General features: G+C 44.0%; 2 protein-coding genes and 1 pseudogene across 2 annotated transcripts; 1 reads left to right on the top strand and 2 right to left on the bottom strand.

Moving 5' to 3' along the window:
• The first annotated feature begins 5,067 nt into the window (after positions 1-5,067).
• Positions 5,068-10,130, top strand: TARDBP (TAR DNA binding protein). The gene is made up of 5 exons (XM_010215399.2): positions 5,068-5,314; positions 6,024-6,187; positions 6,808-6,948; positions 7,679-7,849; positions 8,246-10,130. The coding sequence occupies exons 1-5, from the start codon at positions 5,077-5,079 to the stop codon at positions 8,774-8,776; spliced, it is 1,245 nt and encodes a 414-aa protein (XP_010213701.1). The 5' UTR covers positions 5,068-5,076; the 3' UTR covers positions 8,777-10,130.
• A 1,705-nt stretch (positions 10,131-11,835) lies between these two features.
• On the bottom strand, positions 11,836-12,523 carry LOC104568502 (mannan-binding lectin serine protease 2-like; annotated as a pseudogene).
• A 10,032-nt stretch (positions 12,524-22,555) lies between these two features.
• On the bottom strand, positions 22,556-24,965 carry MASP2 (MBL associated serine protease 2). Its single transcript, XM_010215400.2, has 3 exons — positions 24,750-24,965; positions 22,938-23,115; positions 22,556-22,707 (listed from the first exon to the last, which is right to left on the bottom strand). The coding sequence occupies exons 1-3, from the start codon at positions 24,906-24,908 to the stop codon at positions 22,556-22,558; spliced, it is 489 nt and encodes a 162-aa protein (XP_010213702.2). The 5' UTR covers positions 24,909-24,965.
• Between the last annotated feature and the right edge of the window lie 2,530 nt (positions 24,966-27,495).

Here is a 27,495-nt window from a genome sequence, read left to right as displayed (position 1 = left end):
TTAGATCAAGCAAAAACAACATTTACAAATACTGAGACAATTCCTGGCAGAGAAGAGAGATTACTGAAAAGGCCTGAGTAAGTGCTGAGGATGGGTGATTGCCAGGCTGGGAAGCCAGCCTCAAAAGGCATGGAGACGTTGTCCCCGAAGCTGCCTGGCATTCCTTGATTAGCATCAGCTTCAAGAAAAGCCTCACCGTGGATGCAGGCAGAGCCAGGCCTGCAAAGAACAAGCTCTGCCTAAAGCCAAACCTGGCAGCTGCAGCTCTCACAGCAGGAATCGAGCTGCATCTTCGTACTCCAGGAACTCTCAGGGCAGAGCTGCACAAACAGTAAAGAGGTAGTATCTGACATGCAGCAATTTGTGCTTCTTTACTCTTTTCCATTTCACATTTTCCATGTCTCCTTTTAGGAATGGAAATCTGGATTTTTTTTCTTTATTACTAGAAAAGGGAAGTGAAGAATATTTAAAGCAACTGACTCCATTCGCAGAAAAGAGACACCAAAACCTGGGATCTTTCCCCTCCTTTAAGCCTTCTTGACGCAGGCGGGTGCTGCAGCATCCCTGCCCGTGCCTGGCTCCATCTCAGCGGTGCCCTCCAGGTGTCAGCCTTGCTCTTCGCAGGGGATCTTCTCCCCTCGGCCAAACCCGCCGTGCTGTGTGCTGGGGAGATCCTTGACAAGAGATCATCAGGCTCATTTAATAGCAAATGCATTCCCTAATTTGATTTCAGGCAAAAAATGCTGAAATATCACATCCCTTACAACAGCAAAACTCTCTCAATGCCATTGCATAAGGGAGGGGATCTAAATGGGCCCATTAGCTTTTTGCAGGCTGTAGCTGCCAAGAAAACTGTGAACAACTGCCAGCCCCAAAACACTTCAGCAGCCAGAACTTTCACTTAAGTTTTCTTTTTTTAGGATGTAATTGACGTGACTGTCCTTTCTTTGGCCTTAATTCCTAACCACTTCCCAAGATACTAAAAGCTTCTGCTCTCCTCTGTCCTTTTGCACATAAATCAGTGCTACGCTAAGATTTTTCTCAATTGGATTTCCTGGGTGTAGAGCCACTGGAAGCTACAACAAAGTCAAGTGTGCACTGGCCAAACACATCTCACCCTGCTCCGATTTCAGGATCAAGATCCCTGTCAGTGCTTTGGGCTGGCCTAGCCTGTGGTCAGACGCATTCATAGCTGTAGGAATAGACAGATAGTGAGTGGATCTGAGCAGGATTCCCATCAGGATGTTGCTGATGTTTAGGATATTTGCTGAGGAAATTGCTGCAGGTCTTTAGCCAGGTCAAATTTGGGATGGATTATTAAACCTGTTTGTGGATAAGAACAGTGAAATCAACTGATACAGGTGTGAGGGGAAGCCCCCTCAAGAAAGATAGGAGGTGCGGGTAGTAGAGACTTGTTTAACACCATGTTTGGTTCAAGCTTAACTGTCTTTCGCTCTTGTGAGTAGAAATGAGCGCCTCGGTAGTCCAGTGGGTTTTGAAGACATCCATTGAGAAAGTGGGCTGAGCTCAGGTGTTTAAACCTCGTAGTGTGGGCTACTGCAGGGTTATTGGGTAGCACTTTGCAGTAGCACCGGAGCTAAGAAGGCATCAAACAGGAGTTACTGAAGGATAAAAAGGTCTGTATCCTATTAACTGATCTGACACAGCCAGCAAACATAATAATGAGTCCAATTTCCCACAAGGAAGCCTGAGTGTTTCAAGACTCCTATAGTTGTTTGGGAAGAGTTGTCATGAAAGCGCTGCTCCGGGTGTCGGTGTCCCAGGCTTTCGCTGTGGGCTTTGAGCACGGGCTCGGGCTGGTGCCTCACCTCAGCACCTCCTTGTGCAAACGGCTGCACTAACATTAACCAGTCAGAGCTGCATTAACTGCATTACCATCGCAAGGACACGAAAAAGAGCTAGGAAAATTCAGAAAGGGAAGTGCAGAACTCCATCACCTCCAGCAGTTTCGTTGACACAAAAAGTCCATTTGGTCACGTCTGGTTGATCACAACTTTCACCACTCATCAGGAATGACTTTGCTCCACCTGCACTGGTCCTCTCCCTTCTCTGGCTGTCAGCTGTTTCTCATGGAAAGGTCTCTCTCAGTCCTCTTTCACAATTCCCTGTATTAAGGCAAATCATGTGTTCAATAATTTCTTTGTTGGAAGTCATTTACATAAGGAAGCACAGAACTGAGATACAGATAACTGCGGGAAGGAATGCAGAAATATAGATGAGACTGGAAATTTGGGTGGGCCTAGATTTATGGTGCGCAGCCAAAGATCAAAGGTCTGATGTCACAGTAAGTCATTTATATTGCAAATGATTTAAAATAATTGAACCCATATACATTAGATTTTGCCCTGTACATCCATTTGACATATTTTAAGTAGACAAAAAAAAAGATTTTACATAAATCTTCAGTAAATGTACTTTAAAAAACACTGAGCGGACAGCACAATTAAACCATTTTAAAATGTCTGTTGGTCTTATACCTGAGCTCCTGCTTCAGTGAGCATGCTTCAGAAACTGCAAATACCCCATCCCAGACTGTCCACCCAGTCTGCAGAAGAGGAGGAAAATAAAAAAAGAAATTTCAAGCAAAACTACTTTTGAATAGATCCACCTGAAGCTGTCATTCACATTATTGCAAATCTTGGAATAGTTGCTACCACTTACTCAGACTACCCATTGCTTTGCCTTTGAAGGAATTTACTCCTATCTCCTGTGTAAATACTTGTGCTCGTATTCAGTATTTGGGTTCTGTCACACAATAGCACTCGCAATTTTAAGGACATGAAGTTAACTCTTTAGCACAACTCCCTGTCTGTGCTGTTATCCTTCAAATTGTGACAGTCTCCTATGCTAGGAGTTACTGCACTATTAAAAAAAAAAAAAAAAAAGAAGTCTCTGAATCCCAGCTCCAGGACATTTTACATGGCAGCAAATTCCTCTGGAAGTGTCTGCCACGTCCTCATGGTGAATTAACTCCGGGAAGTGCCTGGATACCTCTGGGAATCACGGGCAGGACTTCTTCCCAGGCTCTGCGTGGCTGGGCCAGAACGACGAGGGAAGGGAGCTGCACGTGCTTGGAGGGGACTGCCAAACCAAACAGCGTGAGGCTCATTTTTGCATTCTCTGTGTACACGATGCAAACGTTTAACTGTTCCCACAGGTACCGATCAAACAAGAAGGTTGAGATGTCACACGCTATGCACTGCTGTGCTTCTTAAGGGCAAGGCTCCCATAGATAAACACATTCAGAATAACTAACTCCACCAATGCAAATCCTCCAACCACCGAGCCTATCTGCTCCTAACTCTGCAAGCCAAAACAAATGGCTGATAATGCATGTTAGCTGTGCTATTCCATGTCCGTTAGTTGGCATTTTCCTTGGACCTGGACCACACAAAACAAGGAAAATACTTCCCCAGTGCTCTGCTCTGCTGTTATTGTGTTTTGCTTCAATAGGTGAGAACTGGCAGCGGCGCCAGCTGGAAGCTGTGAGCAAGGAGCCTACAGCTGTGCCGCGTGTTCATTAAAAAGAGGCACTTGGGTCCGAGGATGCAGCCAACAGAGGCACCAGGAAGGTCTCTTTCTCCTGGGGCTCCCACCTGTTATTCCGAAGGCTATTCCCAGCGCGGAGACAAAAGCAGCAGCCAGGTCAACCACCAGCAGATGCCTGTGGAGCACAGGGGCTCCTCGTGTGAGCGCTGCTGGCTTCCCACTCACTGCAGGAGCTGTTGAGCTGCCAGGCAAGCCCCATGCAGCTCTGCTGTGAGGGGTGGTGCGCAGGGCAGCGCCTGGCCCCAGCTGTTTCGGATAAATCCAGCCTAACTTGCAGACAGGTTCTTTGCCTCTCCTGGTTGCTTCTCGTCACGCTAACACTCTGCAGCTGCCTGCTGGTAAAGCCGTGGCAGCCGTGGTTATCTGCAGTGTGTTAAGGAAACATGGCCAATTTGAAACTGCTACTAGGGCTAAGGAGCACTGAAGGCTTCACAGGGAGCTTGAAAGCTGAAAAAAAATCAAATTCTAATTGAAAATTCAATTTTCTTTTGCGCTAAAATAAACAAAGTGACTTTTCTTGGGTTTGCTGAGAACTTGATAGTCAGTTCTAGCAAAGCTAAGCAGCAAGGATGTGAACCAAAACACACATGGAAACTCTACCCCTTTAATAATCAAGGGGTTAAATGCTCTCAGGTGGATTAAAAATGTGATGATTGAAACCATGGCTTTTTAGTACCATGGCGAAACTCTTTCCCCTTCCTCAGCTGCTTCCACTGAGGGGATGAGGAAGAGCGTTACCGGGGAGCAAGGCGAACTCTCCACCGTGGCTGGAATCTGCTTGCTTCGCTGAAGGGAAGCTTTAATGCAGTAACTCCTCCATGCGGGTGTTATTTCTTACCCGGATGACTCGCAAACGAGCTCCATCCCGGCCGAGCAAGGCCGGCCAGCGCGTTGGGGCAGCCCCGCGGCGCGGCCCGCCCGCCTCCCGCGCGCCCCTTCCCGCCGGCCCCGGCGCGGCGCTGCCGCGCGCATGCGGCCGGGCGGGCCGCACCACCCGCACCGCGGGGGCGCGGGGCCGGGCCGCCCTCCGCAGCGCTCCCCTTCCCCGCCGACCCCGCGGAGCGCCAGGCGCCGCCGTCGCGCGTGGACAGGCGCGAGCCCGCGGCGAGCCCGGGCCGGCCCCGCCGCGCTCCCGCCGCGCTCATCCCCCCCGCCCCGGCGCGGAGTGGGTCGGCCCGCGGCCCGGCCCGGCCTCTGAGGAGAGCGGCGGCCGCCATTTTGTGCGGAGCCAGTGGCGGGCGGCGGCCGTTCCCGAGCGCGGTGAGTGGCGCCCGCAGGCTCGGGGCTCGGGGCGGGCTCGGGGCGGGCTGGGGGCTCCGCCGAGGCCGTTGCGCGCCTGGAGGCCGCTCGGGCGGGGCAGGGGCCGCTTCCCTCTGGGCCTCCGCGGCCGCCGGCCTGGGGCGACCCCGGGGCCCGGGCTCCAGCGGGCCCAGCGGCCTCGAGGGCGACAGCGGGAGGTGCCGCGCCGCGGCTGACGCCCGTTCCCCCCTAGCGCCTGCCGGGAAGATGTCGGAGTACATCCGCGTGACGGAGGACGAGAACGACGAGCCCATCGAGATCCCCTCGGAGGACGATGGCACCGTGCTGCTCTCCACCGTGACGGCCCAGTTCCCCGGCGCCTGCGGGCTGCGCTACCGCAACCCGGTGTCGCAGTGCATGCGGGGCGTGCGGCTGGTCGAGGGCATCCTGCACGCGCCCGAGGCCGGCTGGGGGAACCTCGTCTACGTCGTCAACTACCCCAAAGGTCCGTCCCGCTTTCCCGGAGAAACCGGCCTTCGCGCGGTGTTCGTAGTGCAGCAGCAGCTTGCGCTGTGCTGAACTCTCCCTTTTAGATAAATAAATAAAGTTTAGGCACATAGTGCGCAGGGCAAATCTGACTTCATCGAGCTTTCAGATGTTAGACTGGCTTTTAACTGCGTGGCTTTACAAAGGGCTCAAGTGACCAAGCTTTGTTGTTACACTTGGAAACACTCATAAAGAGATACCCTGAAGACTGCTGTGTATGGAGATCTCTGCACACTCATATGCTTCTCCTCATGGTGCAGTTTAGGTCAAAAGTACCAAAAAGAGAAATCTGGGGCAGAGGGGACTTGAAAAAGAGGAACTGAGAGGAATGAAAGGAAATTGGTTGAAATTTAGTTTGAATTAAATGCATTTGCTAAAAGCTCCTGTCTTCTCCATGTGCTCCTAGGAATATGCTCTTGGGTGGTACTTTACAAATTCAAATTGTATTTTGGAGTAGGACGTGCAAGTCAGCTCTTCTTGCTTCTCTCCTTGTACTTCAGCACAGTTGGACATGGGTTATAATACTGAAAAGCAGCAGCTAGCACATTCCTGCAGTTTACGCTTTATAGAGCACATTTTATATTCTTGTACCATGCTGTTCATGATCAATGAAAGCTTCTTTCTTGAGAGTTGTGAGGATTATTTCTAAGTTGCATCTCTATGTTTAGATAATAAGAGAAAAATGGATGAAACAGATGCATCATCAGCTGTGAAAGTGAAACGAGCAGTACAGAAGACTTCAGATTTAATAGTCTTAGGTCTTCCCTGGAAAACCACTGAGCAAGACTTAAAGGAATATTTCAGTACATTTGGTGAAGTTCTGATGGTGCAGGTAAAAAAATCTCTTGCAGTTTCATAACATTAGTTATATGAAGAAACCAGTAAAAGACAAACATCAGTATAAATTCAGAGCTGATTTGAAGCTATTGCACCTGTTTCTGCGGGGTATTTTGTTCCCTTGTGCTGCTGAGGTGCTCTCACCTGGTCCTGGTAAACTTCTGTTCTCCTTTGTTACTTGGATCTTCCTCCATGATCTGAACATGCCTTTGCACCTCTGGTCACGTTGCTTACCTGGTAATTCAAAATGCTTCTTTAGTGAGTCTGACCGTCATCACAGCATTACAAATTACCTGCTATTATTTGTACTATTCTGATCTGCTTATACTTTGGTTCAAGTCAAGCTAATACTAATTACATCCTAATTAGTGCACTTTTAAACTTACAGGCCTCACACATCGCTGCTTTAGTTACATGATATTGGGGTCATTTCTCTGAGAAATGGTAGGCCCGTACAGTGAGCTGAACAAAACTTTGTATGCTCTTTCCAGTGATGTTAACATCAAGGTTGAACTAGCACATGACTGATAAATAGCATGTTGTATGTCAGAAATATAAGTCTACATTGCTGTTGTGATCTTCTAAAATGCCTTTTTTTTTTTTCCCTCCCCTTAGGTTAAGAAGGACATTAAAACTGGCCACTCGAAAGGTTTTGGGTTTGTTCGGTTTACAGATTACGAAACACAGGTGAAAGTAATGTCTCAGCGACACATGATAGATGGAAGATGGTGTGACTGCAAACTTCCCAATTCTAAGGTACTTTTAATTTTATTTTGCACATTAACAAGTGCAGTTCCACTGCATTAAGTGCAAGTGCATAAAATGAGCAGATCAGTAATCTGCTCTTGAATGTTTTCGTCCATGAGTGGGCAAGATAAGTGCAACAAGTGAGTGGGTGAAGAAGAGAGAGTGAATTGAAAGTGTTGGAAAAACAGATAGTTACACTGGGGAATAAGTACAGATGAAGACTTGAAAATAATGATATTTTAATGTCCAGCAATCCCCATGTAACCTGTCTGCAAGAAATAATGGAGAATAAATCAGGCAAGATAGATAAATTGACCAACATCTGAATGGATATCTGGTTGAAGTGGAAATCCAACCCAAACTTCTGTCTGTGTGTATACTTGCTGCATATACATAAGCAGACGCAGTATGTACTGAAAAATGCTGTGTCCCGTTTTGCAGTACATACTTCTGCTTCGGGAATAGCTTGTAACTGTTCCTGCTGTTACTCCTGCATCTTTTTCCCTGCTGCACCTCTCCATTGGTATCAGGGTACGAGAACGTTCTCTGAACATAAATTTCTAAGTCTAAAACTTAGAAACTCTTCAATTTCTAAACTTTCAGTCCTCAGAAAAGGCTAGAATAAAAGAGGCCTTTATGATAAAGTATCTTGGTCATACTTTGTTTTCGAAGAAAATTGTGATTATTTCTTTTCATTCATTAATTATACCTCCCCCTCCGTCCCCCCAACTCAATCCAGCAAAGTCCCGACGAACCTTTGCGTAGCAGAAAGGTGTTCGTTGGGCGCTGCACTGAGGACATGACTGCAGATGAGCTCCGGCAGTTCTTTGCCCAGTATGGAGAAGTGGTAGATGTCTTCATTCCTACACCCTTCCGAGCTTTTGCTTTTGTTACATTTGCAGATGATCAGGTAAGTATTAAAATATATAAGCTTTGTACATATATAACTTTTTAAAGCTGTTTCAGTAGCTTGATGAAGCATTATTTCAGAATTAAACGGGAACGCTTGTCCACTGTCTTGAGAATTCCAGTGGTAGTAGGTTGGTTTCATTTACTTGAATCATCTAAGGTTGCACTCTTCAGATGCTGTTGTATGTACGGGTCTTTATAGTGCAGTTTATGGCAGTGCTGAACGAGAAAATAAATCACTTGGAATAAGTGTGCATGTGCTTCCTTTGCAGGTTAACTATCTGCTCAGAACTGTGTGTGTGGGTGTGCTTTTAATATTATTATTGTCTTGACACTACTAGTATTAGGGGAAGAAAAAAGTCTAATCTCTATTTAATGAATCCCTTATTTTTTATAGGTTGCCCAATCTCTTTGTGGAGAGGACTTGATCATTAAAGGAATCAGCGTACATATATCCAATGCTGAACCTAAGCACAATAGCAATAGGCAGTTAGAAAGAGGTGGAAGATTTGGTGGTAATCCGGGAGGCTTTGGGAACCAGGGGGGGTTTGGCAACAACAGAGGCGGGGGGGGAGGCCTGGGTAACAACCAGGGCAGCAACATGGGGGGTGGAATGAACTTTGGGGCGTTTAGCATCAATCCGGCCATGATGGCAGCCGCGCAGGCGGCGCTGCAGAGCAGCTGGGGCATGATGGGCATGCTGGCCAGCCAGCAGAACCAGTCCGGGCCCTCGGGAAACAACCAGCCTCAAGGCAACATGCAGCGGGAGCAGAACCAGGGCTTTAGCTCAGGAAATAATTCGTACGGCGGCTCCGGCTCTGGGGCAGCGATAGGCTGGGGTTCGGCATCGAATGCAGGCTCTAGCAGCGGGTTTAACGGAGGCTTTGGTTCGAGTATGGATTCCAAGTCGTCAGGCTGGGGAATGTAGACACGGTGGGCTCTGATACTGACTCTGTGGTGGGAAATCAAAATTTTCTAACTCATGGTAAGTATACTGTAAATTACATATATACTAAAGTTTTCCAAATCAGTTTGTTCAATGTGCAGTATATTCAACAGTATTTTTGACATTTTCTTTTGTAAAAAGAAAGGTTAAAGGAATTTTATAAGTTTTGTTACATAATTTGTTGGAATATTGAATGTTTGGAAGTGGACTACTGTTTGCCTGATGGGTAAACCAACACTACAATTGATAGGAAAGGTTTCTCCTGTAAAATTTTATCCCCTGTTTCCCGGCTATCTGAATTCTTTGCATGTTCAAAATGGAAACCATTGGTCAGAAACAGCATTCTCTCCCTCCTGTTTTTAATTTGATCCCCACCATAAGACTCTCCAAATGCCCCAGTTGGAGAACACAGTGTCATTTTTGTTTATTTTTCTTTTTAACACTGTCTCCCCTCATACTAAAGTATGATATGAAGGCTTCATTTAATCTCCACAGTTCATCTCATTTCAAATGTGTATGGAAGAAGCACTTCATTGAAAGCAGTGCTGTAAATACTCTGCCTTAGGAATACTTCTGTCTACATGCTTTCTCATCCAAGAATACTTCATCACATGCTGCGTCTTAGACGGTGGGTGTTCCATTTTTATCCGCTACTCTTTATTTCATGGAGTCGTATCAACGCTATGAACGCAAGGCTGTGAGATGGAACCAGAAGGCTGTTTGAACTTTTGAAACCTTGTGTGGGATTGCTGGTGGTGCCGAGGCATGAGAGGGCTGGTATGTGCGAGATAAAGGAGAGAGCGCGTGCAGAGACCTGGTGGTGCATTTTGGGATTTTATTTTACTTGGCGAGATGTCTCTCAATCCTGTGGCTTTGGTGAGAGAGTGTGCAGAGAGCTATGATAGCAAATAAAGTACGAGTGTTTATTGCATCCAAAGGACATCCACATGTGGAAGACTTTTAAGTGGGTTTTATACCTAGTTAATCAATTAGTTGAATGTGTTATGTGAAATGAATATTTGTATTTTTTTTCCCTTATGTCAACTGCTGTGAATGCTGTATGGTGTGTGTTTTTTTTTTCTGTTAACGATATGTAAGTGTGGTAACGTGAACTGAAGATGATGGGGTTTGTGATGAGAACATTGAGCTTGTGGTGTGCTTTGCAGTAGCTCTTGTAGCAGAGATCACTAGCGAGCTCACTGTGCCTCCTAAGGGTGTAAGTTCCACTGTCTGTAAGATATCCATAAGAATGCTGTTTGCTGAAGTTCTGTGTTTGGATGCTTTTTAATAAGATTTGTCATTGTAGGAAATTCTTAAATAAAACTGATTTAAGTAATATGTGTCTTTGTTTTGCAGCCCTGAATGCAAAGAATTCATAGCAGTTAATTAATTTTACCCTTTTGAGATGAACTTCTGTAAAGTTTTTTGCAGTAATTCAGTTTGTTTCAGATAAGCATGCTTTAAAAGTTGACAAGTCAAACGGAGCCACCATCCATCATGTACCTGACACCCACCTTTAATCCACTGTATTTTTGCACTGTTCAGTGATACGTACATACCTAAAATCCAGTTCCCACAAGTTTGGGTGTCTGCACCTAGAATGGTAAGCAGTTCCCTACAGATTACATCTTTACCAAGGAAAGTGTGTTGGGGGGGCTGCTCTTGTTTTTTATTTTTCTTTTTTTCTTTGTGGAGATGGGGTGGGACTTGATTGACAAGAGGGGAAAGCAAACACTTATTGTCAGGTATAATTCTGTCCAGATCATCTCCTTTGGGGACGTATGTTTAAATGACCTGTGACTGTATTTTTAGCCCAGCCCACTCGAGGGAAGCTTGGTTCTGCTGCATTTGTAGCCCAGAAGAAAATGATTGACCCATGTTTACAACTAGGTGCAAGAGGATTTTTTTTTCAGCTAAATAAAGCATTAGCTAATGTACAGAAGTCTTGTCTGCACTTGTAATAAACTTTTTTGGAAGTTGCAAACAAGAAGCTGTTTCTTCTCAGAGAAGGATGGTCTTGAATCATTTAACCTACATGGACTTGAAACCCTGGGAAGCTTGATGAGTTTTTATAAACCATAGTACGAGGCTGTAGCCATGTGAATTCTGAGCATGGTATCTACACAGTGTATTTAAATGTTGCTCTTAAACTTTCAAGTCAGATCTCAATGACTGCATACTAAGGCTTGTGAATAGAAGAGCATCTAAAGAGTGGCTAAAACTGCATTATGAGTAGTTTTCCCCTTGAATTGCACTACTAATAAAACATGTGGGTCTCATGCACATCATAAATGTATAAAGAGAGGCTGTAAACACTCAGGAGAAAAAAAAAAAAATCACACATTTGCTCATATCCCACTGCAAAAAAAGTTGCTTGGATTTTTTTTTTCTGCACCTAAATCAGAATAATTTCCAAACTCTGTACCATCTGTGAATTTTGCATTTTAGCACTTGCACTATTACCAGCTACTTCTGCTGAGTAACACTTAAAAATGATATTTGGGACCTCCAAAGGCTAACTGTGACATCCCTGCAAGGAACTTTATGGTAAGTTCTTGTGATTAGCATGGCTTTATTTTTATTTAAACTATGTAAGTCCAGGTTTAGGTCTTAAGAGGCTGGTTGGCAGCACTGAGTAGTCTGCGCTAATAATTTTAGTGTACCCTGACTCTCGAGCACAATTCCCCAAAGTCTTGAAAGTATTTTCAAATTTTAGTAATATTTAACTGCTTTGCATATTCTAGTGTTTATAAGTAAATAAAATACTATTGACACCATATGCAAGTGTTGAGTCTCTTTTTTAAAAAAGAAGAAAAGATTTCATATTCTGTACTTGAATTTCTAGATTTACCTTAATAGTGGAAGTAAGATGCAAAAAATGAGAATCTTACAAAATAAGGGGATATATTTACTTTGGGCATGCTTAGTAAAAATACGTTTTATAGGAGCTTTATTAGTCCTGATGATCTGTTGTCAGGTGATGTACTGACAAAGCTTGTATTTTTATTCTCTGTTTATACATTTTAAGGTGAAAGCTTATTCTATATAAAACTCTTGTGTTTTGCTGCTGACAAGTCCTTCAGCTCTACAGCTGTGCCTACACTTAACATAGAAGTTAAGTGCAGGGCTGGGCATCTAAGGAAACAAATGGTGTTCCCTGGTGCCTGTGACAAGTGTGTTTGGTCCCTCTCCACCCCAGCACAGGGCCTGTTCTCTGGCAGCAGGAGAGGTTTTCCACTACGTGATTTATTTGCATATGCAGCTGTAAACTCGATACTGAATAGAGTAGTCATCAAGCAGAAACAGTAGTAAACTAGATCCACCTCATGCATTACGTGTTCTCATTTGCAATCTTTCTTCTTTACCTGGTCAACAAGAAGGTAGGCAATATTCATACTAATTAATTGAGAATTTATGCTACAGCTTAATTAAGGCAGTATCACTGTTAAAACGGACAAGACCATTTCTATAACCTTCAAGAATAAAAATTTATTGTGCCTAGGCTTGTTCATAGTGAATAGAATGTCTGATTGAACCCCCCAATTTAATCCTCAAAGCTAAGGCATTTCTTTGATCAACTACAGCACGAGCAGCTGTTAAAACCCAGTTGTCACACAAAAGCCAACTACCTCCTAATCCTCCATGCTCTGTAATTACCATCACTTGCCAGGGAAATTCTCCAGGCTTGGCTCTTGTTCCTCCATCTATACATGTGCATTCTTTTTCCATGTTCCACAAACTGCAAAACAATAAATGCAGTGAAGAACGTTACCTCTCGGATAAACTCTCATGGGTAAAAAAAAAAAAATAGGTTAATAAGCCTAAATGTAATTCCTAGATTGTTTTGGGATAGTAAAATTGCTTGCGAGTGAATCTGTTTGATACAGAGTACAATTTTCATTAGTCAGTATAACATGCAGGCTTTCTGAAAGTTCTGTAATCAAGAGGCACAGTTTTGCCAAGGAATGTGGGCTCTGAGAAGCAAGTGTATTTATTCTGAATGTAAATTAGGGCAATTGGAATATAGAGGCACTCTAATCTAAAATATAAGAGGAACAATTAACAATTAGGCTTTTAAACTGTGAAGTGTTTCTTCCCCTAGTCAGTCTTTTAGAATTATGAAATCCCACAAACTAGTACTCTGCAGTAAAGGTCTCTCTTCAAATGCTGCTGGAGCAGTTTAACTGTTCTGCCAGCACCAGAGCCAAACACTTAAAAGGCAGTAAGAGAGTCATTTATGAAATTGCTTCTTCAAGAAGGAAATAAAATAAGCTAGAGACAGCTTTTTTACTGTTTCCAAGGAAAACAGATGAGTTTCTGGCTTTAATCTCTCATGCCAACAACAGTGGAGAACTTCAGATAAGACAAGACATCTTTTAAAGGGTAAACAATTTAAGAGATGAAAACAAAACCAGCTCTAAGGAGTGGCAGCCAAACTGTGGGTATCATAAAATTTTAGGCCCTTCATTTTCCCTGTGGAAAATGAGTTACCAAAAAAGCCCCAAACACTATAATGAAACAGGTGTTTGTTTTTCTTCATCAACTTACACATACTAAAAGAGAAACAAGAAAAAGTGCTATTAAAATTGTTACTTTTAAAGAACAGCAGAAATTAAAACATACTATAAATACAGAATGTGCTTTGACAAGCAGGCACAATTACCTTGCAAAAAGGAAGATACTTCTCACACTGCCACCTCTATCACTGGCTTTATAAGACTACTGCTTTATGAGATTTTCCTATTTGCAAATATTAGCATTTGACTTCCTGATGCACTTGGCCAGGGGTTCACGTAGCAGTTCCAGCACTCATCTGCCAGGAAAGATGGCACAGAGCAGCAAAACCCAAACCTAGAGGACAGCCCCCCCGAATCTATTTCCATACACACATACCTTTCATACCATATCCTCTTAAATACTAAGCCTCACATCTGTTTGGTGGTTCTGGGTTTCTAAGTTACACACACTTGCTGTTTGTGTAACTATCAAATTAGATGAGAAAATAATTGTGGTAGATAAAATTAAGAGTACAATACAGTTATGATAGCGTGCTTTTATACTGCTTGCTAAGTTTGTGTTCCTTTTAAAACACAAAGGCCTATCTGTGATCTGGAAATTTTGCTGTAAACACACAGAGCTGAGATTATCTTCCAAAACAGCTTACGGAGAAGCAGAATGCTATTAAAAACTGAATGTGAAATGCTCATTCAGCAGGAATGACCCAAGTTTTAACTTCCCTGGAGGGATGCAGTAACAAATGAAAGAACATTAAAAATTCTTGCTACACTGATCTTGTGGAACACTAAAATCTTTTGTAAAATCATTCTTTTCTTCCAACATTAATTACAGGCAAATCTCTAAGCAGTAATGTTCAAAGAGCATCAGCACTGGCATATGTACACAGAAACATAATTCTCTGAGGGGGATATCAAAGGAAAGACAATTGCTAACAAATTCAGAGTACTGAATATGCCTCGTAATTATAGTGAGCAACACAAGCTGGTAATGAGAAATGGCACCTCTGTGTTTAATCCCTGAGAAATTAAGTCCGGTAAGGCTGAGAGTCACCTACTTCTAGCAGGAGGACAGTGCAGGGCTGCTCAGAATGCAGGGTGCTTGCACTGGAGGGGTGCGACCATGGGGTGGTGCTTCAGGACTGGCGCACGGCAAAGCCGCAGCACATCAGGGAAGTCCCCTCCAGAGTCACTTCATTATTTACTGCTAAATGTTCTTATGGGAAAAGAAAACAAATAAGAACCCCTCCACCCCATCTCCACCTCCTCTCTGCACTGTTTCACTCACGCAGACACCAATCTACAGCTACTCAGAGTAAGAGGGAACACTGCAAACTCACTGTTGCTCTCCCATCAACGGTGTGCAGCTCCCTGCTGGCTGCTCTGGTTATGTGGGCAGCACAAGCCCAGTAGATCTGTTGCCTAAACACACACCAGAACCCCTACCAACCCAAAGGAAACTTGCTCCCTAAAATACAATCTCTGTCTGAAACAGAGATGACCTGTAAGATCAGCTCTTGTACTGGAACTCTCCTAAACTCTGCTTTAGTATGTAAACTACTGCAGTGCTTAGTAGGCACAACACTGAAAATTAAGTATGAAATTGCTGTTTATCTACTTGGTTGCTATTCAGACCTTTCCAGAATGCAGTTCTGGGAGTAGTCTGGACCCAAGCACTAAAAAGAGACCTTGTACCTACCTTCTGCTGTGTGTTTCATCTTCTAAGCAGTGCATGCTCCAGAGATATCAGTCCTGAAAGCCATATTTATGATACTGTTGTGTCTTCATTTTTGCAGGCAAAGTCTTTCTACAGAATGGGCCAAACTTTGGCACATTTTAATCTGAAAAGAAAGAGACGTCTTTTTTTTTTTTTTTTTTTTTTATTACTTCTTCCCTCACTAAGCTTATGGAAGAACATACTAATTTTAATACAATGCCTCTCCCCACTAAGTAAGTAAACTTGTATGGTGCTTTCTTCCAAAGGTGGTTAAGGTGCTGGCTCATCACTCACAGAGTACCTTATATCCAAGCATCCTCAGTGCTTTGCAATTCCTAGGAAGTAAACATCGGGTCTCTTTTACAGATAGAAAAGTGAATCCAAAAGATTTACCTGATTCTCTTGGCATCACTAGTTTAAGGATGGAATAAAACTTGGAAACCTTTCAAATCACCACACATATGTGTAAATTTGTTTTTGTGTTGAGGTGAATTTCCCGAAGGAGTAAAGCAGTGAATAAAGAATAAAAAACAAAACTTCTGAGCGCATAAGGGGAAGAAGAAATGAATGAGGAGACACACTGGAAGATACATCTGCAAATGAGTGATTCGAGACACAGTCTGAGAAGTACGCAGTAAAAGAAAGAATTGGTCCTCTCTCACAAAGGCTGTGATGAAAGGCAGTAAAACCTCAGCTTACCTTCAGGACCTCAAAGGGACACAACTCTTTGGGTGTTTTTCCACATTAAAGGTCTCCACAAATTCCATCGTGATCCACCTGGATACTGTAGCTGCACAAGGATACTTTTGGATAATCAGGGCTGGTGGCTCTGTCAGTTCTTTTAGTGAGAAATAGATTCTTGACACTGGTCTAGAAGAAAAACAACAGAAATGATCATAGCTTAATTAACTCTGTCCACCTGTACTATGTAAAGGTAGTGGATTTTTTTCTACACTGGTCTATCCCTTAAAGGAAGCTTTGGAGCCACAGATTAAACGCCTCACTGAAAGTCTCACACATTTCATTGCTGAGAAAGTTGCCCTGTCTCTGTTGTGGAAGGATTAGGGCACCAGCATTATGCAACAGCTACTTATGTTCCTATCTCACAAGTGGTGCAGCGAAGGACGGCGTGGAAAAGCATCATCTTAACGGTCACAGGACTGGAGGTCAGAAATGAGCATGTCTGGAAGCTATCAGAAATGTTCTGAGGTGTTAAATTTGCAGCCTGTCTGCTGTACCAGAGCGCACAGAGTACCAAGGATAGCTATCAGCTTCTCAATTCCAGAAGCCTCTGAATGCATCTCTCTATAACGCTATCGTTGCCAGACATTTAGAACCTAATTGTATTCTCTGAGCAAAACCAGCTGTGCCTCTTGCCAACACAATCGGAGCCGCAAACACTCCCTGCTGAAGAGAAGCAAGAAGGAACTGCCACAAGTGCCCTGAGGATCTCTTCTTGTTGACAGCATCTGATCACTGTGAAGTGCTGCTTTGATCAGCTGGGAACAAAGGTTTTATAATGTGCTGCAAAAGCTCTATGAGCAATCCTTTAATTGATGGGGAATGCTAGACTGGCTGATAACACTGGCATATTTTGCACTACTGTGATGCTAAATTAATTGCAAGAGGGAAATTGACTTGGAATTGTATCCTCAAACACACCATGCTAACCTCCATCAATGAAAATGCCATTTTCCAGTCATTAATTACAGATTATCACCTAAAATAGACCATAGGGTTTAAGGTTGCGATATTAATGGAAAGGGTCTGAGTTGTGAATGATAAAATGAACATTACTGACTCTTAGCTAAACCTTTGGATTTTGCTATCCAAGATTCTAAGCTTTTGCTTCAATCCTGTTTCTATCCTACATCTATAGAATGGACCCACTTGCTGCTGTAGGAAATATTCCAACATGATCATTTCCTTGGAAAGGAAAGGGAAAAGGAGAAAGGGATCATCCTTTTGCTTTATATTTGTATGGCTCTTAGCATACCTACAGTAACACAATAGAAGTAATGATGCATTTAGGTTTCTTTTAGCACAAGTTAAAATTTTAAAACTATCTCTCTGCCCATCTTCCCACGCAACTATGAACAATTGCTTTTATTTGACATAAACCTACCCATCAGCACAGTGACTTACACACAAGCCACATCTGCCTGTGCTCTATTCTGAATTCATTGTCTTAATCTCTATCTTTGTCAGCTTTGCTTGAAAGATAACCTAAAACAGTTAAAACATACATTATAAAGTCCTATCCTGTGAAGCTGAACAGTCTCCCCATTTTTAACTGCTGTTTGAAATGTTCAAAGTAGCAGAGAAAGCGTCACTAATTCACCTGGAGGTTCTGGCTACCTAATCTAGCTTAATAGCACACCGCTTTACACCAGCAAAAATCAGTTGAGCTACAATGGAAATTAAATCTTTTCCTTTTGTGCTATACTTGTAGAAGATTATCAGTGAGTGGGTTTTTTCCTTAATTGCTTTTACCTCATCCTTCCCAGCTAAATGCATGTGCTTTAATTTCAGACCGTGCCTCAAAGTACGGTGGCTTTTGATGGCGATGTGAGAATAAAGCCTGTTTTTCGGTGCGCTCTCCTGAGCTGCTGCTTACAGCACCGCTCTGACGCACCGAGCTCGCGGCCTCCTCACGGGCTGTGCGGCCCCACTCAAATGGTTCCTTCCTTCTGCTGCACGGCCAGGCTAAGAACCGCCCCCAGAACCTGCTCCTCAGGCAGCCTTAGCAGGCTGGGGCTCCCAAGGAGGTACTGGAGGAAAAAAAAAAAATCTCTCAAGACTGAGATTTTCTCACATAACTAATATATACCCCTGTTGCACAGCCCTATAGGGTAGTCTGAGGCAATTATAGGAAAAGACAGGAACGAAAATAAAAAATCCTTGGGTGTGGATAAAGACTCAGCATGAAGTTTCACCCATATGAGCCACAATTTAATGAGCACTGCATTTACACCCGTAGTTCCCTGCTGCAATCATTAGGAAGTTAAAAATCTCCAGTTTTCTGTTAACTCTGCATCAGAATCCTTCCTTACTCCCTGCTGAGCAGTTTTTCCCAGGGTGCAGAGCTACTCTGTACACAAGCAATACTTAGGCAGACAAGCTCCAGTGCTGTTGTAATAACCTCAGAGGTAGAAGGGAACATCACCTTGGCATCTATTCATTATACCCTACCATAATTACCACCTTAGCTTCATTTTGAACCATAAGTTTAAAGGAATTTCATTAAATGAAATTTCAGCATAAAACCCATCTAATAGAGAAATGGTGAAAAGGCCACTGTGTGGGAATGCATATGCACACACACACAAAAATATATTTAAGTCTGCAGACACAGAGAAACACTACATATAACCTACCACTACAGTTTCCAAAGGATGTTTACTTTCTCTTACACCAAAAGGGAAAAGGGACCACTAATGAAATCTAGGGCCAAAGAATACAAATCTGATACCAAGGATTGAGAAATGGCATAAAATTATTCTGTGCAACTTGCTGCTACATGAAATAAAAATTTTAAGCTTAGTATTTCTACATACACATTTATTTATCTTATAGCTAGTGTCATAAATTCACCATAAGCTATGGAAGATATAGACAACACAAGCTATACTGCACCATATCTACGCTTCTATGAGGCGGAACACTTAAAATCACTTACTGAATTATGTCTTCCACTGACATGTACGATGCTGGCCCATGTCAAAGGCAGGACATCAGACTTGGGGGATCCTCAGTCCGATCCTGCCAATGTCCACACAGCAGAACTGCTCCGAGCTGCCTCCTTAAAGCAGAGACCAGGTGTTAGGGAGCAGTTCTACATGGCAGTGATCATCCACCTGGTGCTTATGCACCAACAAGTACCACCATGCCAGCAGTCCTACACATTCTCATAGAACACATGGTAAGAACAGTGCACTGCTGTATTAGAGAAGGGGCCTTCACCTTGTTTTGAAGGACTAAAGAGACTAAGCTCCTCATGCTTCATTACATCTGGCCCCTTCAAGCTCAGTTTTGTAATTTTGACAGGAGATTTTTACAACACAGTTTGGGAAAATATGAGTCATCACCAATAAACTCTCTTGACTTGTAGCCACAGGAGCAAAAACCAGCTGACCTGACAGAAGATACTCTGTGCTAGACTCAAGGGATTTTGCAGCTTGAAGATGAAACAGCTTATATTGGGCCCTTTTCCCCTGAATACCTCCTGGATGCGGGCATAGAGCGCTCCCTTTATCAGAGCAATATTTTTTCCCCAGGTCTGCAAGCAAGAAAATCATAAATTAGCCAGCACAAAAGGATTAAATAATTTCCACCATCTCCCAGCTTTTATACTGTCAGACTTCTTAGTCCAAGCTTTAATGCTGCCCAAAGAGTGCTCAATTATGCTTAGGTTGCATTTTATTATAATCATAGTAAGCTGTTTGCCAGAGACTTGAACTCTGAAAAATGACCCCCTGAAAACCTGCAAGCCCACTGTTACTGGCTCATTAGGTCCCTAATGAAAGGCAGGTCACAAATCACATCACTCAGTCATGCTCTGATCACAAATCTACTGTGACCAGGAAGCAGCTTCCAAACAAGATACAGGAGGAATAAGTCTCAGCAATCACCCGCACAGCCACTCCATCCCCAAATCAGTTCTCTGCAGCCTCTGCCTTCTGTGGGTCTTACTAAGCATCTTTCCCAGTAAGACAAAGCAGTGATGTTACCTTCCAGTTCACAGACAGATGCTCAAAGGAAAGGTATCAAGTCACTTGTCCAAGGTGACACAGAAGCTTGCAAACACAGTGACCTGAAGCGAGTTAAATATCTCACCAACAAGATCCATCTTGCCTCCCACGTTCACTTGGAGAAACGTTGCCCTCAGTTACAATCCAGGTGCTGAAGAGCAGAGATGAGGTTGGAAAAATGAAGCTTCATAAATGATAATTAAAGCAACTCCTATTAAATTGCAGAAATAAAGGGATGTTCACTGACTAATGATCCTTAATCCCTTGAGCTTTTTAAACAAAGCCTGGTTTATAGTAGTTCACCTGCAGCTGCTCAGCTCTGCCTTGTTAACCTCCTACTTGCAATTATCATCACGTTAGCTCCACTGGGGCTGGGGGTTCTAGTCACTGACAAGCACCGAGCTTGGTGCTCTCCCAGCCCACTGCAAGATGCTCCCTGCCTCAAAACGGGCACATTTCAACGGAACAGCAGATGGGTACAGATATAGAGCCAGGAAAGGCCCTGAGGCATTGGGAAAGGATCCGTCAGTGCCACAAACAGCTGCACTGAAGAAGGGTATTCCTGCACTGTGTCTGTTCTGGGGAGGACACTGTTGCTTTCCCTCCACAAAGGCGAGACATCAGGCCTCTCCTAAGCTGTTTTTTTTTTCCTGATATTTTCAGGACTTTACTGAACTTGGAGACTCACCAGAATGAATTTTAGCAACAAGGTAAGGATCCCAAAGATGGATATATGGCCAGAGTCACAAAAGTAGAATTCAGAAAAAAATTCAAACTTTTCCCGACAGGGAAAAGGCTCTGAATATAAATAGGTTCAATATACAAATGCGGGAGCAGACAAGATCTAAAAGGAATACGGAGGGAACAAATGCGTAGTTTGTGCTGTGTTCTAGTTGGAGCATTCCAGAACAGTCAAGCAGAAGAGCTGGATCTAAGTGATGCTCTGGGGCCCTTCACATTGGCTTCTTTCTTCTCACCCTCTGCCTTATCTACATTTTTCTTTCCCTAATGACACAGGAGAAATGCAAGAAAACGAACACCCCCAAGGATGCCATGAGCTTTCAACAACGCACAGCCTCTTTATTGTCTCCTTGAGGCAGATTTGAAAGGTAACAAACCCAAAGACATACAAGGTACAGAGCAAGTGCAGACTGGACTCTCATGGATTGCGACAGCTACCGGCAGGACAGGAGGGAGGACAAACCAGCTCTTCCCAGCCCGTATTTCCACCTCTGCCAAAGTGAGAAGTGTAATTATCTCATGCTGGAAAATAGAGGAGAAAGAAAAAAGAAGCCTGTCAATGTCAGCCTACTCACATGAGGTCAAATTTTTCATTTTTGGCTCCCATCTCATGGAGGTGATTTACAGAAAACTTCGCTTTTCTCAGCCCACCTTCACTGCTTGCATATGAAAGCCTCTGAAACGAGCAAGTTCCAGCCCAGCAGCTGCCCCACCGCACTCCCCTTGTGCCTGCCTTACCCAGCAGCACAGACCTGCCCAGGAGCTCCCTCCGCCGCCCTGTGTGCACTGCAGCGGGGACACAACCCCACACAACGGAGCCCTGCGAGCAGAGCGGCCAGTTCACAGCCACTGCTTTGCACCTCTGCATGAAAAGCTTTAGAGCCTAATAAACTCGCCTACTGCTTCTGCTAAAAGCCAGCACTAGGAAGGGGAGGCTGAACAGCAAATGCATCTCTTCTAACACTGGAGATGCAAACAGAATTTCAATCCTGAATCAGAACCAGCCAGCCAAGGTTGGAGAGTGTTTAAAACAGTGAATGCCAAGGTGGCCTTCAGCAGTGGAAACAACATCCAACTGTGCCTTTTGGCACTGGGGAGCTCAAAGAAAGCGCTGCTACCTTTGACAATATTTAGTGAGCAGTTAAGAGTGCTGGTTCTTTCCAGACAGGATTCAACTCCAGGTGGGCAGAGCTGTACTCATCAAGGATGAATCCAGCACCATGTGTTTGCACATGTTTGCTGCAGATAAAGTGAATCCTGAGGTGTCGATCATTGCACTGATTCAGACAGACACCTGCTACCTGCCAACAGCTAAGCTTGCTTTCCCCAGGTGGGCACAGAGCAGCGGAGCCAGACAGGAATAACCCAGGTACACTTCACGCTGCGTGCCCTCCTGAGCAACAGAGCTGTGCCTGGCCTTGCCTCCCACTTAATGAGTGGATGACTGTATCTGGTGTCAGCGATATGGGGATTGTATTGCTTCCCAGTCTGTGTTCCCCTGGGAAATACAAGCAAACTCTTTCTCCATTTGACTTGGCAACTTGTTAGTCTTTCCAAGTCATCTACTAACTCAGGTCCAGAATGCTCAGTATTCCGTAGGCAGAGGATATGTCGTGCAGCCAGCCCTGCTAGCACTGGCAGCCTTGAAGCTTGAAGCACCTGGACTGGGCATTGGAAAACAGGTTTCTTCTTTTCCATTCAACCTCTCTAAAGCCTACCCACAGGTGGATGCTGCCTAAGGAGTGACCAAAAGCAATTTCTTTCACACCCTGCCAGTCCCTGGCTTCTCTTCTGAACCTGCCACACACCAACATACCATTTTATTGTGACATACAGCATCCTGAAGAACAACAATCAGCTGAAATGCACTCTACAAACCAGACATTCTGCTCACAGCCCTGACCAACCCTCTGCATGTCCTTCTAACCACACAAGGTCTACAAGGGCTGTTAAAAGCAACGACATCAAAAAAAGCAGCCTCAATCTTGAGGCTGTCTGCACTGGATCTAAGTGGGTGTTGCATGTAGGAAAGCATCTCTCAGCGCAGCAGAGGCTCACCTGTGCATGTCCTTTTGTTTGCATGCAGTGTGTAGCCAATGCGACAGCTGCAATAGTAGCCCCCCAGGTAGTTGTGACAGTGATGATTGCAGAGGGGCTCACCGTCATACAGCTGCTTGCACTCGTCAATATCTAGCAAGTGAAATATAGCAACGTTAGGCAACTGACAACTTTAACAACACTGTGTCTGGCCTGAGCCACTCCTGTTTACAGTAAGTTTGGCTTGTTTATTTTTGGTGGCTGTTTCCTGTTTTTTTTCTTCACCATATGAGCAACACCAACAGCCAAGACTTGGCCCAAAGCAGCAACAACCCCACCACAGCTGGGGCTCTTCCAGCTACAAAGAGGGGCTAGTCTCTTACCTTCAGCAGCATAAAAGGCCTCAAAGCCTGTGAACGGTTTCTCATTGGAGTAATCAGACCGAAACGTCACCATGAGGTTGTTGTCAACAGAGAGATATGTCTTGTTGCCCGGTGCCTCCTCAGTGTCTGTACTCTCCTTTCCACATAGTGTAACCAAGGTCTTCCCACCAGAGCTCAGCTGCAAAGCACACGGACAAGGCAATCAACTCACCATGCAGCTTTGCTCTCCCTAACCTCTGCCATGGCTGCCATGCAAGGGGAAGAAATTCTTGCTCAATTTGTTCAGTTTGTGGCCAGTGCTCCACAAGATCCCATATGGGATATGGCAAAGGAGGTCTGACCATGCTCATCCACCCTGCTCAAGGATAGCAGCTGCATGCACCATGGCATGCTAGCACAAAGATGTCTGAAATGCAAACTGACATCAGGGCAGTAAGTCCTGACAAACTTCCCCTCCTGCACCTCCATCCCACGATGCCAGCACACCAGAATAAGCCTTTTTTTCCATGCCCTCTGGAAAGCATGCGTTTGTGGGTGTGTGAAAGGAAGCTTGGGATACTTCCACACTTGGATGCTCTCAGAAGTGGCTTTTGGAGGTCAATCCAGACCCAGTGACATGTAAAAGAGGATTTCCCTGTCCTCTGTGACTTAAGTCTATAATTTTGTCTCCCTTCTTTCTTTCAGAAGCCTCACAGAGCGGTGAGGTCAGCCTGGGCTACCAGCACCATGCTTTGTTTTCTGTACATTTTGCTCCTCAAACTTGTCCTCTCAAAGATGGTCAGATCTTAGTGTGTAGGAGACTTGACTGAAGACAAAATCGAAGACAAATGAGGTAAAAAGTCTTAATGCACTAACAGCTTCAAACGTATAATAAAAAGCTTTTTAAACTAATGACTCACATGCTCTATGATTCACTTATTCCAGTCTCTGCCCTTCATTTATATTATTTTAGTACAAGATAAATGTTCTGATACATGGAATTCATGTAGTCCATGGTAGTGATAAAACTGTGGGTATAACAACTCTATCAAAATAAGTACTCTGATCTGCCCAAAGAAAATGAGAAGAACAACAACGTGGATTAGGGGAAACAGAAGCATCTTTCCCCTGTTAAACCACAGAAGCCAGATCATCTCAAAGGGGAACAAAGCTGTCTGACCTGGCTCTACAAGGTTCAAAAGTGCTGTTGATGCAGTGTTTAAACCATAAAATGAGTACAGGTTATGTGGCTTAAAATTATCAAGTTGTCTAGGCCAGAGCACACGCTAGTATGTGGAATACAAACCTTTCAAACATTTCCAAAAGCCAGTATCTCTTTTTCTTGCCATTATTCCCCACATTAGCTAACAAAAGCATGTAGCAAGTGTACCTTTTGACAAGCTTAGTATCTTGTTTAGACTATGACTTACACATTTATAATCTCTCATTATGTTCTGTGTACATCAATAAATGCTAGCCTAAATCACACACTGTAACTATCAAATGAAGCTCTTGGAGTAAGCCTGTTAAGTGAAGCATTCACAAATATTATTGTGGGCAAAATTTCAATCTTCTTCCTTTATGAGACAGGATGACCAACATTTTCTTGACATCAAAAAAATTAAGTTTCAGATATTTCAACCTGACAGTCACTTCTGTCTCTTGGTGCTGTGGGCCTCAGCAAACATATCCTTTATAAATCAACTGAGCCTGAACTTTACTAGCTGATTGAAACCTACAGCTTACAACTGTTATTTTGGTCCTGAACAGCATCACATACACACAGTTTTAAAGAACTTAACCTGTCACATACACACACATCTATGCACATACCTTCACATAATCATATTCACATAAGTAGGACAGCTCCAAATTGAAGTGAGTGAAGTAGATGCGGACAGAATATCCCTTGGGGACAGTAATATTCCAGATTCTCTCCTTGTGGTTTGGGTAGACATTTGGAAAGTCAGGGGACGTGATCCTCCCATACATTTTCTGCAGCACGATGTTGCTGCCCACTGCATTGCAAAGGGTAGCTAACAAAAGGAGCAGCCTGCCTCAGAGCAAGAGAGTAACAGAGAAAGGGTGAGTGTCAGCTCAGATCAAGAGGTACAAAGGGAGTCGTGCTGCAGTAAAAGCTAGAAAAGATAAGAATCACACTTGCCTCCTGAGGCCTGTGCAAAGCCAGTTGCCAGAAAACCTGCAAAGGTCCCTGTAACTGCACTCACCTCATACTGGTGCTGTCCTGCCCGAGTCTGCTTTGAGTCCTAGGGCAGGAACCTCTTCTAATCTATCTGATTTGGGGGTGGACATAACGTGTGTGCTCTGCTGTGTTCAGCCGGTTGTTGAACTCTGGTGTTTATCTGCTTTTCACCTCCTTTCAGCCTGCTGAGTTCTGGGAACAACAGTTACTGAAAAACAGACTTGTGTTCAGCACAGCGGGCCTCAGCCAACGACAGCGGGAGGCAGAGTGAGGTGGAATGGATGCATTGGGAATGCTGCAGGCTCTTGGAGGGCAAAGCAACAGGCATCCTATCTCCACAAGAGGAAGGAAGGCAGTACAAGCAGATACAGAGCGACTCCAGCGTACAAATCGGGGAGTCATAGAAGTCGGGCAACACTATTTCCCTATACCCAACTGATCTACAAATAGTATTAATTGAAAGTGCACGTTACTGGAAGTCCAGATGCTTTCATCATCTGAGCAGGAAGCTGCTGCAAACAGATTAAGGGGGCACATTATAGAAGTTACATTATAAGCAAGCCTAGCAGGTTCTAACTAATGGGGTGAAAACACTCAGGTGCTCAGGGCACACACACAAGTTTAAAAGATGCCGAAGTCTTCCAGTTTTTAGCTGTTTGTTTTAATCCATTGCAAGCTTGTGATTGAAAGCTATTCCATGCCTTGTTTGTCTGCATGGATGGCCTTATATTTCATCCACCCTGGAAGACCAACAAGGTAAAAGGTATACTTCATAACTACACCTCTGAGCCTGGCTTGCTAAAGAAATGAGACAAACGTGCTCTGTGCTCACATCTTCCTGTCTGCTCTCACCTAATAACTTGAAAGCCAAATGGTCAATTTCTACCAAATTTGGCAGAAAGCAGCAGTTTCAAGTTCTAACAATTATACTGGAAATAGGCAGACAGATAGAAAAATTAGTTCCTATTACATGAGGATCTCTGGAGAGAAAACTCAATCAACTCATTTTCCTTTTAGATATATGGGAACCCACACAAGGATTCCATATCACCACATTTATCCAACCATGAAAACCCTACCAGACCTCAAGGAATTCATCTGGGAAGAGCCAAATATACAGGACTTTAAGATTTATTATTTCCACTGCTTACAGAGTGCTTCTTTTAAAGTCAGAGTTTAGATTTCTTACAAAAATCCTCTTCCTGCACATAAGGAAAAAAGCATAAATGCCTAATGAGGGTAAGAAGACAGACATGCTAGTGCAGAACTAGGTCCCACCTTCTCAGCGAAAATGGACACACAGCAGGAAAGATAATTTGCAGTGAGGAACAACCTCTTCAGCTGAGCATGCAGGCAATTTATCCTGAGATACTTATAATTAAATGGACACCTTTTCATATATTCACTTCTGAACAGCCAAAAATCACTACCCCAGGCAATGAAGTTGGTGCTGACAGGAAAGTAGAAGCTACTATATGAACAAAACTAAAGCCAATAAGCCATCTAGTAAAATGCAAACAAAAATGTCACTTAATAAAAGTGAAGGAATAACCAGTATCAGTAATCATTATTCATGTAACAGTAATAGTTGGAAGCATGATTAATAGGAACTCAGAGGGGATGAACTATTCCCAAGGCCCACCTATTGCCATGCACAAGATGTGGACTTTACTTGGGCTGGAAAAGAGGGAAGATAAAGAAAATTTGCAAAGAACCAGTCTGTGCTTAACTGAGCTGGTGGCTGCTTCCTACAGACACAAATACTTTCAGAAGCAACTTCCTACAGAGTTTAGTGGCATGGGCATACAGAGGCAATGCTAATCTTGAAGAAACGGGGTCATAAAAGTTTTCTGCAGCCCCAGAGTCTGATAAGACCCCCAAAGCTGGCCTGGAACTAAGAAGTTCACTTAATGAAATATAATCCTGGGACCTGGGGAAACTGAAAGGTCGCTGCATACTGGCCTTCCTCCTGCATGGTCTCTGAAGTGTCCAGACTGCTGTAATACTAGTCCTCAGCACCTGACATGAAGCAAGGCCAAAAAGGTTTTCCCCATTTCTTTGCCCAGAACCCTTCCAGTTCCAAAAGGCTGCAAAGGGCACATCCTAGCCATGTACAGTGTCATCCTGAGTTAACCACAGCCCCGCAGATGCTCCTCTTCCCCACAACTTCCCTTTTGCCTGCACATGCCAGAGCTAGCCTGAAGGCTGAATGGACCTCGTGTGTATCACTGTGGACTCCAGCTGAGTTAGTGACCCACTTCAGGAAGCTTGGGTGATTTGATGTGACAGATGCCTCGTGAAGTCTGCCCAGCTGTCCCCTGGCTTCCCTGTCTCTTCCTATGCTTGACAGACTGAGGCAGCTCAGAGGCAAGCCAT

The sequence above is a fragment of the Tinamus guttatus genome, unplaced genomic scaffold (genome assembly GCF_059628265.1).
Source record: "Tinamus guttatus ecotype Peru unplaced genomic scaffold, ASM5962826v1 Tinamus_guttatus_pri_ptg000652l, whole genome shotgun sequence".
Classification (NCBI taxonomy): domain Eukaryota; kingdom Metazoa; phylum Chordata; class Aves; order Tinamiformes; family Tinamidae; genus Tinamus; species Tinamus guttatus.
Note: the sequence above shows the minus strand (reverse complement) of the source record. Positions and strands in the feature narration are given on the sequence as shown.

Excerpts from the sequence above, each read along its gene's own strand:
- TARDBP (XM_010215399.2), top strand. The coding sequence starts at position 5,077 with ATGTCGGAGTACATCCGCGTGACGGAGGACGAGAACGACGAGCCCATC. Across the intron at positions 6,188-6,807 it reads GTGAAGTTCTGATGGTGCAG|GTTAAGAAGGACATTAAAAC; the intron begins GTAAAAAAATCT and ends CCCTCCCCTTAG. Across the intron at positions 6,949-7,678 it reads GCAAACTTCCCAATTCTAAG|CAAAGTCCCGACGAACCTTT; the intron begins GTACTTTTAATT and ends AACTCAATCCAG.
- MASP2 (XM_010215400.2), bottom strand. The coding sequence starts at position 24,908 with ATGTATGGGAGGATCACGTCCCCTGACTTTCCAAATGTCTACCCAAAC. Across the intron at positions 23,116-24,749 it reads GTGAATATGATTATGTGAAG|CTGAGCTCTGGTGGGAAGAC; the intron begins GTATGTGCATAG and ends TGTGCTTTGCAG. Across the intron at positions 22,708-22,937 it reads GGCCTTTTATGCTGCTGAAG|ATATTGACGAGTGCAAGCAG; the intron begins GTAAGAGACTAG and ends TTCACTTGCTAG.